The sequence below is a fragment of the Elgaria multicarinata genome, chromosome 1, assembly GCF_023053635.1.
Source record: "Elgaria multicarinata webbii isolate HBS135686 ecotype San Diego chromosome 1, rElgMul1.1.pri, whole genome shotgun sequence".
Classification (NCBI taxonomy): domain Eukaryota; kingdom Metazoa; phylum Chordata; class Lepidosauria; order Squamata; family Anguidae; genus Elgaria; species Elgaria multicarinata.
The window spans coordinates 149017733-149035933 of record NC_086171.1 but is presented as its reverse complement, the minus strand read 5'-3'; the positions used below and the strand labels follow the sequence as shown (position 1 = coordinate 149035933).

The 18201-nt window shown below is 38.3% G+C and overlaps 1 protein-coding gene across 3 annotated transcripts in view; it reads left to right on the top strand.

Moving 5' to 3' along the window:
- The window catches only part of ELAVL4 (ELAV like RNA binding protein 4), an 83685-nt gene that overhangs the window by 17603 nt on the left and 47881 nt on the right, over positions 1-18201 (top strand). For all 3 annotated transcript variants that reach the window (XM_063139088.1, XM_063139079.1, XM_063139097.1), the window contains exon 2: positions 14721-14961. In XM_063139088.1, coding sequence (XP_062995158.1) covers positions 14721-14961 — 241 coding nt within the window. The remainder of the gene's footprint in view (positions 1-14720; positions 14962-18201) is intronic.

The following is an 18201-nucleotide window of genomic DNA, read 5'->3' as shown; positions in this document are numbered from 1 at the left end:
TGTGGATATGTAAAGCATCAGCGTTGGACTTGCTACCTATGCCTATTTGACTATGGAGAAAGGAAAGTTGTTTTATGTACATAAGAACTGACTACATAGATGGAACCAAAAGATGATTTAGTCTAGCATTCTGTTAATGATGGCAGCCACCCTCGTGTAATGAAGAAGCTCACAAGCAGGGCACTATGACTTCCATCCTGTTATTTGTCCCTAGCATCTGGTAAAAGAAGTATACTGCTTTTGTACGTGGCGATTTTATTTCCAGCTGTGACAGAAAATGGTCATTAAATATGTCCCTTGAATCTGAACAGTTTCTTTCCACAACTACTTAACCTAGTTGACATTACAGTATCCTCTGACAATTAATTTTGTAGGTTTATTATTGAGGGTATTTTTCCAGGGGTGTAAATCAAGTCCTTTAGTTGGAGTTGTGGGGGAATGTAAATATATGAATAGTGTGTGCTGTTGGCCTTTCCAAATACTTGGAAATTGCAACAAATGCATAGTTAAATAATCGTCTCTTGGAGTGCATAGGAAAGAAACATGTACATGATATGGTTATGCTGCAACTTTTCTAAACCTCTTGAGATTTTTTGCTTTCTATCTTCAGTACTGCTGTTTGTAATTGTATATGGCTTCCTCCAGAGCTCTCATCCTTTCAGATGCATACTGAAATATAAGAAGCACTGCAGTTCATGAAACATAAAAAACCCAAGAGATTTATATCTAAATGCTTCATAATATTTTTAAATAGAGAAAAATGAAATTCTCAATAGGGAGCAAGTATACTTCAGAATGCAAGCTAGATCTATATTAAGTAGTATATGAGAAGCAAAATGGTTCACTCTATGTCCAATCTGAGTAGTTTGTAATACGTATAGAAGAGCACAGGGCAGCCACATTGAGACAGCTGTGGCAACATTGCTGAAGCAGCAACAAATATTGATAGTCTTTGCCATATGCTTCCCACTCTAATGTAAGGGCAATTATGTAGCTTTGCTGCGGAGTAGACAAGTTCAGTTATACCAGTCTGGTGTTGTGACATTCTTTTGGTGGTTTAGGACTTTAGCTGCAATGGGATCCAGGTCGAAATTGGACTATTTTTTTGCCATAAGGCTATTGGAAGAGGCTCCTTTGTAAGCAAATCTGAGTGAGTTGACTATGCCCTGCTTATCATGTGTGGGATCTTCAAATGCTGCTTCTGCGTGAGAGCCATGAACATTGATCAGACCAGTAATTCCTAGAATACCTGGATGATGGTTGTGGTGGTGATGATGATGAAGAAGAATAATCTCTTTAGGAAATGGAAATCAAAGGCACAGGTATAAGATGGGTGATACCTGGCTTGACAATATGTGTAAAAAGCATCTTGGAGTTGTCGTGGATCACAAGCTGAATATGAGTCAGCAGTGTGATATGACTTCAAAAAAGGCAATTGCAATTTTAGGTTGCATCAATAGAAGTATTGTTCCTAAATAATGACAAATAATAGTTTTGCTCTGCTCTGTTCTGGACACCATACTTTAAAGAGGATTCGGCTAAATTGGAATACATTCAAAGAAGGACTATAAACATGATCAGGGAACTAAACTTAAGTCCTGTGAGTAAAGATTGAAGGAACTGGTTATGTTTAGTCAAAAAGAAGAGGCGTGCAACCTAGTCTATTATCACCCAAGACTGTAGGAGATAAAATAAAAGACTTAAGATACAGAAAGGCAGATTTTGGTTGAACATCAGGAAAAAATTCTGAATGGTCAGAGCAGCCAGACAATGGAACCAACTGTCTAGTGAGGTGATGGGCTCTCTATCTCTGGAGGTGTTCAAGCAGAGACTGGACAATTATCTGTCAGGGATGCTTTAAACTGAATTCCTGCACTGAACAGGGGGTTGTACTCAATGGCCTAAATGCTCCCTTCCATCTTTGATTTTGCTGCTGCTGCTACTACTACTACTAGTACTACTACCAGAAAGTGGTCACTTCGTTTTTGGTTATAGTGAAATGATGAAAAAAATATTTTGACTTCTAAGTAGAGAGCCAGTGTGGTGTAGTGGCTAGTGTGTTGGACTGGGAGTTTGGAGATCCAGGTTGTAGTCCCCAGTCAGCCATGGAAACCCACTGGGTGACTTTGGGCCAGTCACAGACCCTCAGTCCCAACCTACCTCATAGGGTTGTTGTTGTTGTTGTTGTTGTAAGGATAAAATGAACAGGAGGAGGATTATGTACGCCGCCTTCAGTTTCTTGGAGAAAAATTGATGGGATATAAACAGAATAATTAAATAAATAAATAAATAAATAAAACTCTAATTTCGATGACTGATATCATTCAATAATGTGTCCTAACAGTTTCTTTTATGGTGGATTGTCATGAGGTAGTTAACTTGGGGTTTTAAACAAGTTTGACATCTCTACTGTTATGATGGTTTTTGTTTTATATTTTGCTATTTAATATTTTCATGGCACATGGCCTAAACGAGTAAATTTAAACAGAACTGAAGAGAACTGTATGCTGTCCTGGTTAGGGTTTGGTCCCAGAAGAAGTGGCTGGTCAATCAGGCACTTGAGAAGGCTCTGGTAGAAGGAAGCTGCAACTGGCAACACAAGGGTCATGTTTGGTCAGCAGTTATGCCTGGCAAACAAGAATACTGCAAGACAGAAACTACTAGCATTCAGACGGAGCTTTTCCAGAGCTGCTAGGTTGGGGTAGTTCCACAGGAAAGGAGCTGTTATTCCAACAAGGGACTAGCAGCAGGTTTAAGTAGGATGGTCCAGTTTCTCAGAAGCTCCACCTTCCATTGTTTACTGACTGCAACTTTACAACAACAACAACAGTTTATTGCTGTCAATAGACCATTCCAGCAAATAAAAATTTTACATACAAGCAAACTGAACATACCATTAACTATTAAAAATCAGGCGATCATAGAAGATCTAAAAGAAATGGCCAAGTTCAAAAACTTGGCCACTTGCTCAGTAATTGATTTGTCTATATTACAAAGTAAAAGAGACGTTAAGAATTCAGTTGGGTGACCAGGATAAGATTGTAAAATAGGGTTTAGAAGATCTGCAACTTTAAAGGGCTCATGCTCATTTTGGCAGCCTTAAGCTCCTTCATGGCTGTGAAACCTGAGAGGCTTTGAGAGAGCCATTCCTGGAGGCTGATGTTGATGGGGATTCCCCAGGGTCCTGGAGTGGAGTAACCAGTGTCTAATTGGGTAATCCTGATCTTCCAGGTACAGGGCCATAACTCATGTCATAGTTTACGTATCCGTGGTCTTAATCAATAAACAGAAGGATAACGTAACGGTGCAATCCATTGCATTCCCAGGGATTTATTCTTAGATAAGTGTGTGCATAGGATTGCAGCCCAAGTAAACATGGATAGGATCACACTGTTAATAATTGAAGTACCATTTTCCTTTTTTAAAATTTCCCTCTGTACCTGTAAAATGACATTGTGTTTCTTTGTGGCTTCCTTGGCATGTCACATATAGGACTGCACATGCACAGGCCTTAATATTCTAGCGAACTTATTTATGCATTCTCCTCTCATCCTTTTCTATGTCCAACATGATATGAGACACTTAAAGTGATCCCTGCAATGCTGGGTTATAGAAACCCTATTGTCCATTTATCATTCTTGCATTCTAGTGCAGGAATAAGATTTTGAGAGCATTCATTTCATGGGCAGCACCTAACACAGACAAGCAAAAGCCAAACTACAGTCAGTATAATTCAGCTGATGGGTGCCCTAAAATACCATGGTGTTGCATTGCACTACCCAGCAAAGTAGGAGACCATACTCATTAGCACATTACTGCAGTGTCAAAGAAAGCTAATGTTGTTACTATGATATGTATTTGCCCCACCTTAAGGGCCAAAACAGATATTAATGGAAATATAGTGAATACCTCATTGTTGCCTGATGTATCATTATGTCAAATAGTTGCAAAAGTAGACTACGCTCTGGAGACATTAAAATTACAGTATTTTTGCTTTTTTTTTGCAAGAGCATGAAAATATGGCATTGGGCCCATACACTTTTCTCACAGCCTTCTTGAATAGGCCATGAGAATTTTTTTCCAGAGTATGGCTGATGCTCATTTGCTTTGGCTCTTCAAGTTTTGTTTGCCTATATCTATTGGACTGAGAGAGGTGGTTACTGACATTTCCGAGCTCTGATCAACTACTACATATTATTCTTGGAATTATCCTCTTGTAGACTAAGGTTACGTTTCTTCCCATTTCCTATATTTTTCTCTTAGAAGGTCAGATCAAACCCCTTAAATGCAAATGCTAAGTAAAGGCTCAATTGTAGTGCTAGAAGTAGCCCAGGAGAGCAATCTAAGCATGAATTTCCAGCCTGCTATGAATAACTGGAATAAATTTGGCAAATCCTTCTGTGTCACATGCCCAATTTCTGAGACCATTCTTTTCCTGTGAAAAACAGACATTCTTCATGAATTTTTCATAATTTTGAATAAAATAAAAGGTTAGCTATGTAAAGATACGTAGTAAGTGGTTCAAATGCCTGTGGAGTGTTGAGATCATCAGATGGCTTGGAATCGTTGCTTTCCAATTCTCACAAGTTCCACTCATCAAGGTTCATCTAAAGCTAGCTCAGATTTTTCACACTTGAGGATAACACTTGCAGACTGATAATAGTGTGCGATAAGTTCGATATGTCTGACAAGTGTGGTCTTGAATCTTTCAAGGTTATGAAAACAACATGCAAATAAAGCTGCATTGCATGTAAATCAATGCTCAGATTAATTGTAGGCTTCCTGGTATGGTATGTTTCCAATGCGACTTCCAGGGCTGAGCATACCTTCCAATCCTGATTTACTCTATGACTGGGTGTTCCCTATGAGTAGCACAGTAAAAGCCAATTGAAACGTAACAGTTTAATAGCCAGAGGGTGATGGAGATCTGATCAGTACTGCAGCACTGTGGGAGGGAGGTGTCTTTTCCCAATAAAAGTATCCCTGAAGCTATTTCCCCTAATGAGTATTTCTATTCCCTCCCCTCTGCATGGCAAAAAGCATTGCTGGGGCAACTTTCAGCCAAAAAATGGTGTGTGGCTTTGGGGCCACCACCATCTATTGCAGTCCTAATAGGAGAATACCTTATACCAAGTCCTACCATTTGTCCATCTAGCTTAGAGCTGTATGCATTGAATGGAAGCAACTCTCCAAGGTTTCAGGCGACAATCTCTTCTCTAGGGATCTCCCTAGTCAATTTTGTTCACCCCTAAGATTGTGCTAGAAGGCATTATTTTGTTACTTATGGCCAAATCCACAAGCATTGATAGTTGGTACCTTTTTTAAAAAAAACTGCTTTCTCTCATGCCTTATGACAACCACCTTTAATCCAGACACTACAGTTGTTTTTGGTCCATGGAAATGTTGATCCCCAATTGGAAATACTACCTGTTCTCCTTGGGGTTGTATTTCCTCTGCAGGACAAGGTTTGCAGTTTAGGGGTGCTCCTGGTTGCAGCATTGCTCCTGGATGTACAGGTGGCTGCTGTGGCTGTAGTGGTTTTGTCCAGGTTTTGTCCTGGAAAAAGCAGATATGACTGCTATTACACATGCTTTAATCATATCCAGATTAGATTACTGCATCACATTCTACATGTGGTTGTTCTGGGAAAGTGTTTAGAAACTGCAGTTGGCCTAAAATACTGTGGCTTGAATAATTTCTCCCTTTTTTGCCATATTATACTGGTCTCAAACTACATTGGCTTCCAGTTTGTTTCCAGATGCAATTCAAGATCCTGGTTATTATTAAAAGCCCTAAATAGCTTGAGCCATGACATTTAAAGGATTGCCTCTTCCCATATGAACCTGCCCATCAGTTGTCATAGTCTGATGCTCTGTATTATAGTCTGCCACCAAGAGAGGTGCAATTGCTGAGGACTTGGGACAGGGCCTTTTGGGTGATGGTGCCCTTATCCTGGAAACCTCCAAAGGGAGTTCAGGCTGGCCATTTCTCTGATAATTTTTAGGCAGACGGCTGAGACATTCTAATTCCACAAGGCCCTTGGTGCATTTTAAACTTTCCCACTGTTGATCACCTTTTTATCCTGACTTTTTAAATGCTTCCTGATTTTAATTATATTGAGATTTTAATTGTTGTGAACTGCCTTGAGATATAAAGGTGGTATAAAAGTGTTTTAATAAATAGATTTTACAGTGCTATCTTATATATGGCTTCATTGAGTTTCAAGGGGCTTAGTCCTAGGTAGGTGGAAATACGATTGTTGCTTTAATAATTTTTCCTGCTTTATATTTTGGAAATCTACTTGGATTGGCAGTTATGCTTCCCAGTAGTATAAAACCCATGCAGGTGCCGATTTTTTACATTTTCATGTTATGGTCTGAATCCCAGATTTTATAGTAAAGCTGTAACATTCTATCACTCAAAAATCCAAACATTGATAAGTGCCTGTTAGTTCAGAGTCTTACCCTTTTTCTTGACAAGTTATTTCAGCAAATAAAGAATTCTCTTATTGAACATAGTTTTGGGGGAAATGAAGAAGCTATCCTTGTATAAATGCACATTTTTGCAGGTTGTTATGTGAAAATGCAGAGGGTTAAAGATTTATTTCTGGGATATTGGATTTGCCTGGAGGCAGAGCAGCTCTGAAACTTGGTTTTCCCCTTTTGTTTTGTGTTCATGATGTATTTATTAAGTAAATAATAGCAAGTCTAGTTGTGCAGTATAGAAGCTTTAATAAAAAATAGTAATTGACACTGAAACCTGGCAGTTGTGTTATTGAGAAGATATGCTTTCAGAGGTCCTACAAAGAAGCCTTTTCAATGCCTTTCAGGATTTTTTTTTAGAGATCACCCTACTTCAGGAAAAGAAATTTTATTCATTCATTCATTCAGATTTATACCTGATTCTTCAAGCACATTATCAGGATGGCTTACAATAAAATATTTATAACACTTTGAAAAATCCAATAAATAAAAACAAGAAAACATTAATGGCCCAATTCAGCCAATTAAGCACTTTCTCTAAAAGATTTCAATAGAAGAGATTCAGTATGTACTTTGCTATGCAATCTTATACATGTCTACTCAGAATTAAGACCCATTGAGTTCAATGTGGCTTACTCTCAGTTAAGTTGGTATATGATTGCAGACTCGCCCTTTGAAATCAACGGTATGTAAGCGTGTTTAAACTTGACTGGATTATGATCTAATTTCAGAATTTTATCTTGTGAGGGAGGGTGTTCTTTTTGTTGGTCAGATATAAATTAGGGGTAGTCTAAATTAGGAGGAAAAAGAGAATGTATATTATAATCTTCTGCCATAATTTTAATTCAATTTTATGTCGGTATACTTCTGCTTTTTTCCAGTACTCTTCGTGTGACATTTTTTGCCAGGGTGAGAAATGGGTTTTCATGTTTGCACAAGTTAAAAGTTTTAAGATCCAGTCTTTTTAAATCTCTCATTTCCCTAGATTAGCATTGATAAGTCAGCAACAAAGGAGGAATTGAACAGTCAAAATGTGTAACTGGTAGCATTGAAAGCTGCAGTTCACTACATACTTTCCATGAACCAGAACTTTTCCAGGAATAAAATTTTCTAGTGCCACAGAGCTGGTGAATTGCCATCTTGCTGGAAAAAATAATTTCGGCTTTTTAAAATTATAGTAATGGTAAGACCCTTGTGATGCCAGGTAATGTGCAAACACAGTGCACAAGGAGCATGGAGGGCATCATAGTCTGCAATTGCCTAAATTCATTATGGTGGAGATTACTATATGGATTGAGCTGAGAATATTAGATGAATTACTATGCAGGTATTCAAAATATTTGACTAATTGGGGTAAGGTAACCTGTCATTTGAGTCTGATGTAGATTGAAGTTAGAGATACAGACTGAATTGAGATCATTAAGAAATTAGAATAACTACAATGCGTATAATGTATTTTATATGTAGACTAGGCTACCCTAATCTGCCAGGCACATCGTAAAACATGGCTTCCATACATACATCAGTTGTCAGTTATATTGCATCTGAACACATATCTGACATAAAGCAACTAACTTGAAATGATAATGAAATAACTGCCTTTGACAGGAAAATTCTGCATTATTTATCAATGTTCTTTTTATGAAAGAATGTTCCATGTTTGTTAATTAATTAACATTTAGAAATAATATGAATGTATACTTAATGAATGTTTTATGAATTATAGTTTACCATGGCCATTTTCCTTGCCATTATAAACCATTTACTGTCTCTACATGTACTTTTAAAAAAATTCAGAATCCATCTACCCTATTTCTTCGATTCTAAGACACACTTTTTTCCCCATATAAACATCTCTAAAATGGGGTGCGTCTTAGAATCGCGGGTGTGTCTTAGGGTTGTTTTTTTCTGTTGGTGGTACTGAAATTAGTGTGTGTCTTACAATCAATGGTGTCTTACAATCGAAGAAATACAGTATATAACAACTCCCATTATTTAGGGTGGATTGAACAAAAAGGGATTGTGAAGAGCTCCAAAAGGATCTCTTCAAACTGGGAGAGTTTGTGTCTAAATGGCAAATGTGATTCAGTGTAAGGGGGTTGGATAAATTCCTGTAGGAGAAAGCTATCAATGGCTACTGGTCCTGATGGCTATGCGCTACCTCCAGAATCAGAGGCAGTATGCCTATGTACACCAGTTCCTGGGGAACATGGGTGGGATGGAACTGATGTACTTGGGTCCTTCTTGTGGATTCCTGGTTAACAACTGGTTGGCCACTGTGTGAACAGAATACTGAACTAGATGGGCCCTTGGTCTCATCCAACATGGCTCTTCTTATCTTCTTATGTTCTTTTCAGTTTATTTATTTTGTTTAGAAGTTGTTTGTTTGTGAATGTTGCTCAGGGTTGTTTACTAATCTTGGGGACTCTTATTTTTTGTAGCACATTTATGAATAGGGGTATATTTAGATGTATGTATACAAATATGATTGGGATGTATGGGCTTTTTATTTCTTATGCATTAACATTTAAAATATATCCATGAAGTTTAGTACCCAAATATTGTTTAAGAATATAGGCAACGAATTATCAAATATAAAGAAGAAATTCATTTGAGGCACTAGTGAAAATTGAATCTCACAAACATGGCAGTAATGAGGGGTGGAAGAGAGAATGATCCGTCTTTCCACCTGTGCATGCAAGAGGAGATCCCCATAAGTCTATAGAGTAGTTTTTCTTCCATTCTCTGGCTGTTCTCCCTGATTCCCACATACTGCAGTGTGAGGCCAATATGGCAAGTCAATATGCTTTTTGCATATGTAGATCCAACTGGCGCACACAACTCAGGGTCGCGCACACAACTCAGGGTCACACACACAAACTACTGATGCAGGTGATAATGTACAATTCTGTTTGGTTTTTAAAATTACTGTATCAGAGGTAGTATGGACCTGTAGAATTATAGGTGAGAGAAAATGGAATTTGTATGTTTTGTTATTCTATTTTCAGAATTGAGGGTGGTCTTTTTGGTTGATATTTTACATTGTATCTCAGAATTGCCTTTCTTTTCCCCTTGAATTAAGCTTACCAGGAAAATTCAAACCCTTTAATTCACAGGGCATTTTGGTGATGTCTACCATTTAGTATGATAAGATGAGGGAAATAGTCTTTCTTTGGTAAGCTGTATTTGATGGGTTGCTTCTACCCAGTGTTCCTCTCCATCTTATTTATATTTTTTCTTACACTAAAATATCTGATGGATTTTGCAGAGGTGGAGTGGGTGGGTATTATTTTGTAGACAAATACATGATTTTAATACCTTCATCAGGTCAAATGCAAAATTCACTGGCATGCCTCAATGGTAGATAAATTGTTTAACAAACCAACAACATATGAGTCTGAATTTGCATGAAACACACTTTTATTTATTTATTTTAAAAAGAAAGAAACTGGTAACCTTATTAGAATCTATATCAATATTAGCAATTTTGAGTTGTTTTTTTTTACAACAATATGACATAGAAAAACAGGTTTGAGATTAAAATACTCTTTGTATTTTTGTGGGGGTTGCGCCAAGATCACATAAACATTTCTTGCATGACATTTGTGGAAATTGATATCTCCATAGTGATTCTCCCTTTTAATACGTTGTTTGTTTGGGGTTTTTTTAAAAGAAAAGAAATTAAAGGAGTGTCTTGTAATTAAAGGATTGTGAAGGGCAGGATGATAGTGGGTGGAAGTGGGATAAAAGAAAATATATCTAGGAAACTATTTAAAAATATTCTGGATATGTGTAAATGGAATGGAGATGAAAGTCACGTGTTTCTGGTTGTTACTGTGCAATGTGTGGCTGTTTCCCACATTCTGCTCAGTTTGTCATCTGGTTTAACTAAGAGAAAGTCTAAATGCATTTTTAATTGATCCATGTTTACTTTTCCAGTTTTCATTTTGTGCCTCTTTCTTTCTTAGAGGCTACTAACGCATATGAGCACATGTGTGCATTGATTAAAATGTGTATAGTTTTAGTTAGTGCACAGATGCATTGATGTTCATTAACCTGTAAGGAAACAAAAGATGCAAGCTAAGTATGTGCAGCAGTTTGAATCAAATATGGGGCAAATTGAAAAAAAGGCAGATCACTATTCATTAACACTAGTGTGGTAACTCAGAAATGCAAGATCCATGGAGAAGTTTGGTGAGAAATTTGTAAGCATATGCACATACCATGCAGTTCCATTGCAGAGTCCATTATCATTATGAGATGATCAATCGAGGGAGAGGCACAGGGTTAGGTGGCAGCTGAACCCGGTCTCGAAAAGAGCAGGTTCAGTAACCTGGACATGTTCTGAATACAGGGACTCTGGACTCAGATTCAGTACCATGGAGAGCAGTCTTGCAGCTGAAGTAATGAAAAGTTACCTCAGACAAGGTAAACCGTAGACCAATGGATAGGGTTCTATTGCCAGCCAGTGAAGTCCTTCTATGAGCTCCACCTCCTCAAATTCTGCATCTGATTTTTTAAACGGTCAATGCCCTTTCCCATAGTCATTGACTTCTTCTGGGGGTGAGAGTCTGAGGAGTGAGCAGCTGGTTCGGGAATGCAACCAGGAGAGTTCTGTGAGTTCTGCTCACAGGAGAACTCCATGGTCCATTTCTTAGAGTCAGAGTGTAGTGTCACTTCTTGAGTTGAATGGACAATGTACAGGATCCAAGATGGAGGTCACCACTTGTGAAGGTTCAGGAATTTGGTTTGATTCCTCCTTGGAGTAGCTGCTGCTGAGTACCTCAGTCTCCACAGGCTCTTGGGCCTTGGCCATGACAGTGTTCGTCCTATACCCAGCTTTTGTAAAAGTTGAACTACACATTACATGTAGTTCCATAATTGATCTCTACCCCCCCCCCAATGTAACTGTATTTGTGTTTTAAATTTGTTGGTTGTTTTTATGCTCTTCATGGTTTTAATTTTTGTGAACCGCCCAGAAAGCTTCGGCTATTGGGCAGTATAAAAATGAAATAAATAAATAAATGCAAAGGAACTGAGGGTGTCTTCTGACAGAGTGGAGAAATGGTTGGGGAAGGACAGCAATTTGTTTCCTCAAAATGCAACATCCACACATCCTTTTTCTCTACTTGGAAATCCCTGTATTTTTTCTTCCTATGGATAGGAAAGCACCTCCAGGTGATTTTGCTGAGAAAAAACAACCAGCAAGATTAAAGTTAAATGCTTTCCTTTCCCTGCTCCCCAGTTCTCTGTCAAAACTGAAGTTACTTATGGCTGCCTTGTTTTTCCCAGTGGGTTGTGTATTTTTAATGCACTCATGGAACTACAGATAATTCATAGTGGCCCTAAGGTAATATCCTTCATCATAGCTAAATCGGACATGACAGTGGCATACATCACTACAGTTTAGCCAAGGGGACATCTGGGTTTTAAGAAGTTTCAGCTTGATATATCTGTGAAAGGGTTATTATGATATAAGTTATTCATTATTGTCAATATTGGCACCATCAGGTGCTTTATGGAATAACATAAGTAAAAGCATTACTATTCCCTACTCTGAGGAGCTTACAATTGATATTTCGACAGTGGAGGATGTAAAAGAGGGAAGGAAGAAGGGAAAGAGGCAGGAATATGATGGTGGATTTAGAGTACAGAACTGGCAGGAAGAGAAACAACTTATCCACTAGTAAACTATTACAAATATCTCCTTCTGGCCTATACTTACATTGTGTGGGGTTTCAGGCAATTTGCGAGGGTATATTGTTCCCAGAGGGTTCCTGCTCCTTATGGCCATGGAAACTCAGATACACCATTTAGCTCGTGTGTCCAGGAAGGCGTCCATGTCAGAGATGAACAGGCAATATGTGCACAGCAATAGACATGTGGAGCAGCCTTCCACTCATGAATTCTATTTATGTGTTGTTGTTGTTGTTGTTGTTGTTGTTGTTGGGGTTCATTTGTCCTAACCTGAACAAAAGGAAAACTGCTTTAAGATGCTTATCTGTGGGATATGGTACTGCTCCTGCCGTTTTAACATTGGGCATTGTTGAGAAAGAGAGAATGGTGATCCAGGAGAGAGAGAAATCTAGGGTCCTTAGAATATGTTCAGTGCTTGTATGAAGGCAAATGGGGTCAATTGTCCCCTCCCCTCCTTTAAAACAACTCTTTGATTTAACACTAACTTTGACTTAATTCCTTCAACTTTTTTTTGAAAGGGGTAGGGGAGGGACAGTATGATGTTCCACAGAGGTAGCTGTCAAGCTGGTATCCTATTAAAATAGAAAGGTGGTGTCTCTATTCAGAATATACACAGAATGTATGTTGGCCTGTCTCTCTGTGAGGGTTTTTTTCCTAAACGTGGTTTTTTGGGGGTTTTTTTGGCTGACACACAGCATTAGTCGTTATTTTGAGTTTAAATCTGCTTGATGCAGTTGTATGAGCACAGTGTAGAATAGTAGAGTTGGAAGGGGCCTTTAAGGCCGTCGAATCTAACCCCCTTGCTCAGTGCAAAATAGTATGTTTTGTTGAACTGAAAATTCAGGTGTTTTGAAGATTTCAGATGTTTTGAAACTGGAGGTGGTGGCAGAAGAGAGAAAACTGCATTAGTAACAGTTGATATTACTGTGTAACCTCTCTATGAATTTTCTGTATAGCATGTTCATGAACTTACTTTTTAGGAGGAAAATCTGAACCAGATGATTTCCTGAATCAAGCAGAAATAAATATTTGATACTTGCTAAACATAGTGAGAGTAAGATGGAAAAATTACTGTGATCCCCTACTTCTCTGATGCTTATTATTTGAAAAGAGGCTGCAGAGGCTTACTGGAATTCACATACAGTGTCTCTGAATAGCTGTTTTCAAAATAGGTATCAAACAGACCTATTTAGCTGCAAGTTTAGCGAACTCACCTTTACAAATAGGTTCTCAATGCTGCTTTTGAAGTACAAATACTTGCTGTATTTATATCTAAAATACTGAATGGGGGGAATTGCATTCTGGAAGTTCAAAAGCAATATCGAAATAAATATTGAACTCAGAATAATATTTTGTTTTTGCTAACACTTTTGAAGCAAATAGAGAATCAAGCAGAAGGTTAATTTCCCCTCCAAGATAATATATGTAATCTTTTTGAAAGAAGCAAGTTCTTAAGAAATTATTTTAATTGTAAGTAGGGCCTGCAATAAAACACTGCACACTGTGGAATGCTTCTGTTCAGTTCCAGTCACTCAATTCTATTCCCACTCCCACCAGTTTTCTGGGTTCCCCCCCCCAACCCAATAGTCAGTTATCATTCTGTGCCCACTGAGCATGGGCTATTATTTCTTCACTTTGAAGAAACTTTTGTTGTACTTCTGTAAACCTTATACATTTATTTATTACATTTATATCTCACCTTTTTTTCCTCCAAGGAACCCATTATATGAAGTATGTGAAATCCAATATTTGATATAAGTTTAAAGCTTACATATTCTTAGAAGACAAAGTGGTTTGTTCTGTAAAAGTTTCCATTGCCTATTTTGGATTTCTTTATTTAAAAAAGACAGTCTCTTCCACTTTCAGCAGAAGTGGGGCTATTGACTTGAGCAGCATTGGTTCATATATAGGTATTTGCAATTTTATGGCTTTATTTGGTAAAGAATCAAAAGCAAACCTTGGTGACAAATGTAACTGAAGAATATAGGGCTTTCAGAGATGCAAGTAAGTGTGATTGGTAATGCTGAGAGGTTATTGCTTCAAGCTGATCACAGTCACAGCTTTCTATAGTTTGAATGGCCTAGATAAACTTGTCACAGCACTGGGTGTTGCAGTAATTAAATAGCTAATGTATTTTTACCTTTTCGGTTTCTACTTCTATATGGGACTCTTCCACTTAAATGAAAGTATAAGTTTAATCACAGTTATTATACCTTAAATCATAATTAAATTTGTGTGGTGTAAATACACATTTATGAAATGATTGCATCATGAAAAGAGAAATTACCTCTGCATTAAAAAAAGAAGGAGGGAAATGGTGGGTGGGGTTATTTGCCTCTGCATCTTAGTATATTTTCTCTGCCAAAGACTAGCATGACCTACTTTACAACAATAGCAGAAGAATCAAGCTGCTTTTTTTTGTTAACTGTCTTAAATTGGCCATGAATGCTACCTACGTGTTCGTTTGTACCTTTTTTTAAAAATAGCAACTGTATTTCTGAAACTTAAGGTGGTATTTTCCTCCCTTTCCTTTCTGTTTAGATAATTAGCACCATGGAGCCTCAGGTGTCAAATGGCCCTACATCCAATACAACCAATGGACCTGCCAGCAACAGTAGGAACTGCCCTTCCCCTATGCAGACAGGGGCTGCTACAGATGACAGCAAAACTAACCTCATAGTCAACTACTTACCCCAGAACATGACCCAGGAAGAGTTCAGGAGCCTTTTTGGGAGCATTGGTGAAATAGAATCCTGCAAGCTTGTGAGAGACAAAATTACAGGTAAAGTGCTTCACTGTTGTTGTTGTTGTTGTTGTTGTTGTTTCTTATTTCTGGAGATTGGGACTTCCATGCTGTGAGATTGTGTTTCTGTGCTTTCTTACAAGTTTGTTATAACTTGTCAAATCATTACTACATCTTTTTATATAACGTTTTGCATTACCCATTGATGTAGAAATGTGGTGTCTGCCTTTCTATATGATCCTTCTGTGATTCATCCAAATACCAGTGATGTGAAGTATGCCAGATATTCTGGGATAGAACAAATCCCTCATGCATATATGTGAAAGCGCTGGAAGAGGGAGCTGAAGGCAACTTCTTGGCTCCATGTAGTAACTATAAACCTGGATGAAAGTATATCATCCAGGTAAGCAGGCAGAAATGGCAAGCCCTGAATAGATGCTAACTGTGAGCAGTGTACTGTGTAGGCTAGGTGGTGAATTTGTATCCAATAAAATTAAAGCAAGGAGTCTCACTTGGCCTACATTTCTAAAGCTTTGTAGAAAGGGCTTGAGAATCATGGAGGTGAACCTTTTGCAAATAGCAACTGATTTTTTCTAAGATCAAACACTGAACTCATGGTTTCATCTCACTTTCAAAATTAGCACCATTTAGTCTCCCCCCACCTCTCTCTCTCTCTCTCTCTCTCTCTCTCTCTCTCTCCACACACACAAACACACAAATAGGATCAGGGTATGTATTCTTTCAAGTGATTGGACATCATCCCATTCCTAAGCCTTTTTGCTTCGCATATCCTTATACGTGAAAATATTAATCTTCTGGTAGTTCAGTTTGGTCCACAATTATGAACTGTTGTCTATAGATGTAGTCTGATAATCAAACACTGTCTAGGCTTCACAATATCAGAAAGGTTGCCCTATTTGGTGTCACTTGGATGTAGTTTGTTGAGGTTATATGCCAGTACGTTATTAAGTTGCCATATTAACTATTGTAGAAGAGCTCATCCCTTAATTTACCTCCTTGAGAAATGAGAAGACTGTTGCCAGGATGTCCAGAGAAGCTTACAAACTTCCTAGAAGTTTATTAGATCTTGCTTTTGTTTCTTTACTGCACACACCATTTATTTCACAGTAACAATTGGGTACACTATGGTATGTAGATGCAACCCTCATTATCCAGAGGGCTTAGAAACTACATTAGATGAACTGCTTCAGGAACATCAGGTCGAGGATTAACATTTTAGTGGAAAAGGTTGGGGAATGTCAGATAACAATGGAGATGCAGGTAAGTTAGGATAGTTCAGGAAAGGCTTTGATGAAAAAGTGGGTCAACTGAGAAAGTTGAAGCAGGAAGGCTATTCTAGGCATAAAGGATAGTGTGAAGGCACAGTGATGAAACTGGGTGAGGACAAAGGTGGCTCAGATGAATGTTGAGAGGGAGACAACAAGGAAATGCAGATGAAGGAGGGGATCTAGTTGATGGTGGAGAGATGGAGAGCTTTTAAATAAAGACTAGAAACTTGAAGTGTTTATGGAATGAGAAAGGATGATAGGAAGTCAATGAAATAAAGACATTTTGAATTGGCTGAAGAGGGCACAGATGATGGCTGGAGGGCAGGCTAGCCAGGGGAAGGTTTGGTTGTGTGGAAAAGAGGTGATCAGAGTATGAATAAAAATTATTTATCAGATATAGGCTGGGAACCAAAGGATGGTGTGTGTACATGCTAGGGCTTAAGCCTCCCTCTCCTAGTTTCATTTCACAGACCCTCACATCACCCCAAAATCCACTTCCCAAAGTCATTAAAGGGCTTTCCCAAAGGGCTTCTCCGTGAGCCCCTGCCAAAGGAAGTGAGGCAGGTGGCTACTAGGAGGAGGGCTTTCTCCGCTGTGGCACCCCGGTTGTGGAACGAGCTCCCCAGAGAGGTCCGCTTGGCGCCTACACTGTACTGCTTTCGTCGCCAGCTGAAGACCTTTTTATTCACTCAGTATTTTAACACTTAATTTTAACTTAAATTTAAATTTTACTGTTTTAACTCTGTATTTTAATCCTATATCAACTTTGCTGTGTGGTTTTATCCTGGTTGCGCTTTTTATACTGTATTTCGTAATTGTGTTTTAAACTGTTGGGTGTTTTACTGTGGTTTTAATTTTTGTGAACCGCCCAGAGAGCTTCGGCTATTGGGCGGTATAAAAATGTAATAAATAAATAAATAAATAAATAAATAAATAAATTAGATCCTCCAGAGTGGCATTCTGTATAGCATAAAGAACTGAAATTAAATAGGTGCTTGGGATTATGCAAAGGAATCTTTTGTTCCCAGATATGAAAAGGAAATGGAATATTAGGGGGCACAAGATTTACAGATTGTTTGAATGTAAAGATTTAAAGACTGTTTGAATGGATGGATGGAAGGAAAAGAAAGAAAGAAAGAAAGAAAGAAAGAATCACTAACATCATGAGTTTTGGGGAAAAGGGAATGGAGTAATAAAAAAAATCTGTACAAAGCTCGTAAAAAAAGCAATGAGGATTAATATCACCTATATGGAGAGTGTAGAAGTGTTGATAGGTGGTAATGGGCAGGTGAAGGAGTTGAGCTAGTTTGAAAGTGCGGCATGATAGAAAGATTGAAATCAACAAGTAAGTGAGAGAATATTGAGGGGGAGTGTAAAGAGACCATTGGAGATGGTGTGCAGGTTGTGGAATTGAAGCTGATGAGTTGATTCAAAGTTGAGAGAGCAGGGGTGAATATAATGTGAGGAAAATAACGGGGCAGGGGGGACGGGACGGGACTGTAGACCGAAATTGGTTGGAAGTTCCAACCGAAGTGCATGGTTGGAAGTTCTCCTTGAAGATAACAACATCTTTGGTGATATAGGAGAGTGGATGAAGGAGAAACTTTGACAAATGTGGAAAAGAAGAAGTGGAAGAAAGTCTTGTGGCCTAATTGATAGATAATTTCCATTAGTTTGTATTTTTATTGAGGTTGGGATATTGAAATGCTTTGTATGAATTTTAATAAATAAGCCCCACCATATAATGTGATGTATTCAAGAGAAATATGTATATGCACAGGTGATAAGACAGCTGGCCTTCTCAGCAACTGTTAGAATGAACTGTATTTGTTAGACACTGTGCAGGTCAGTGGACAAATGGATGGGGTGAGAAATCACTGTTGGTTGCAACATCCTGTTTCCTGGTAGTGTAGGATAGTTCAGTGGGCCAGTTTGCTCACACTATGGAGGAATATTTGAAGTTTCACACTTGTGATTGGTACATCATAGG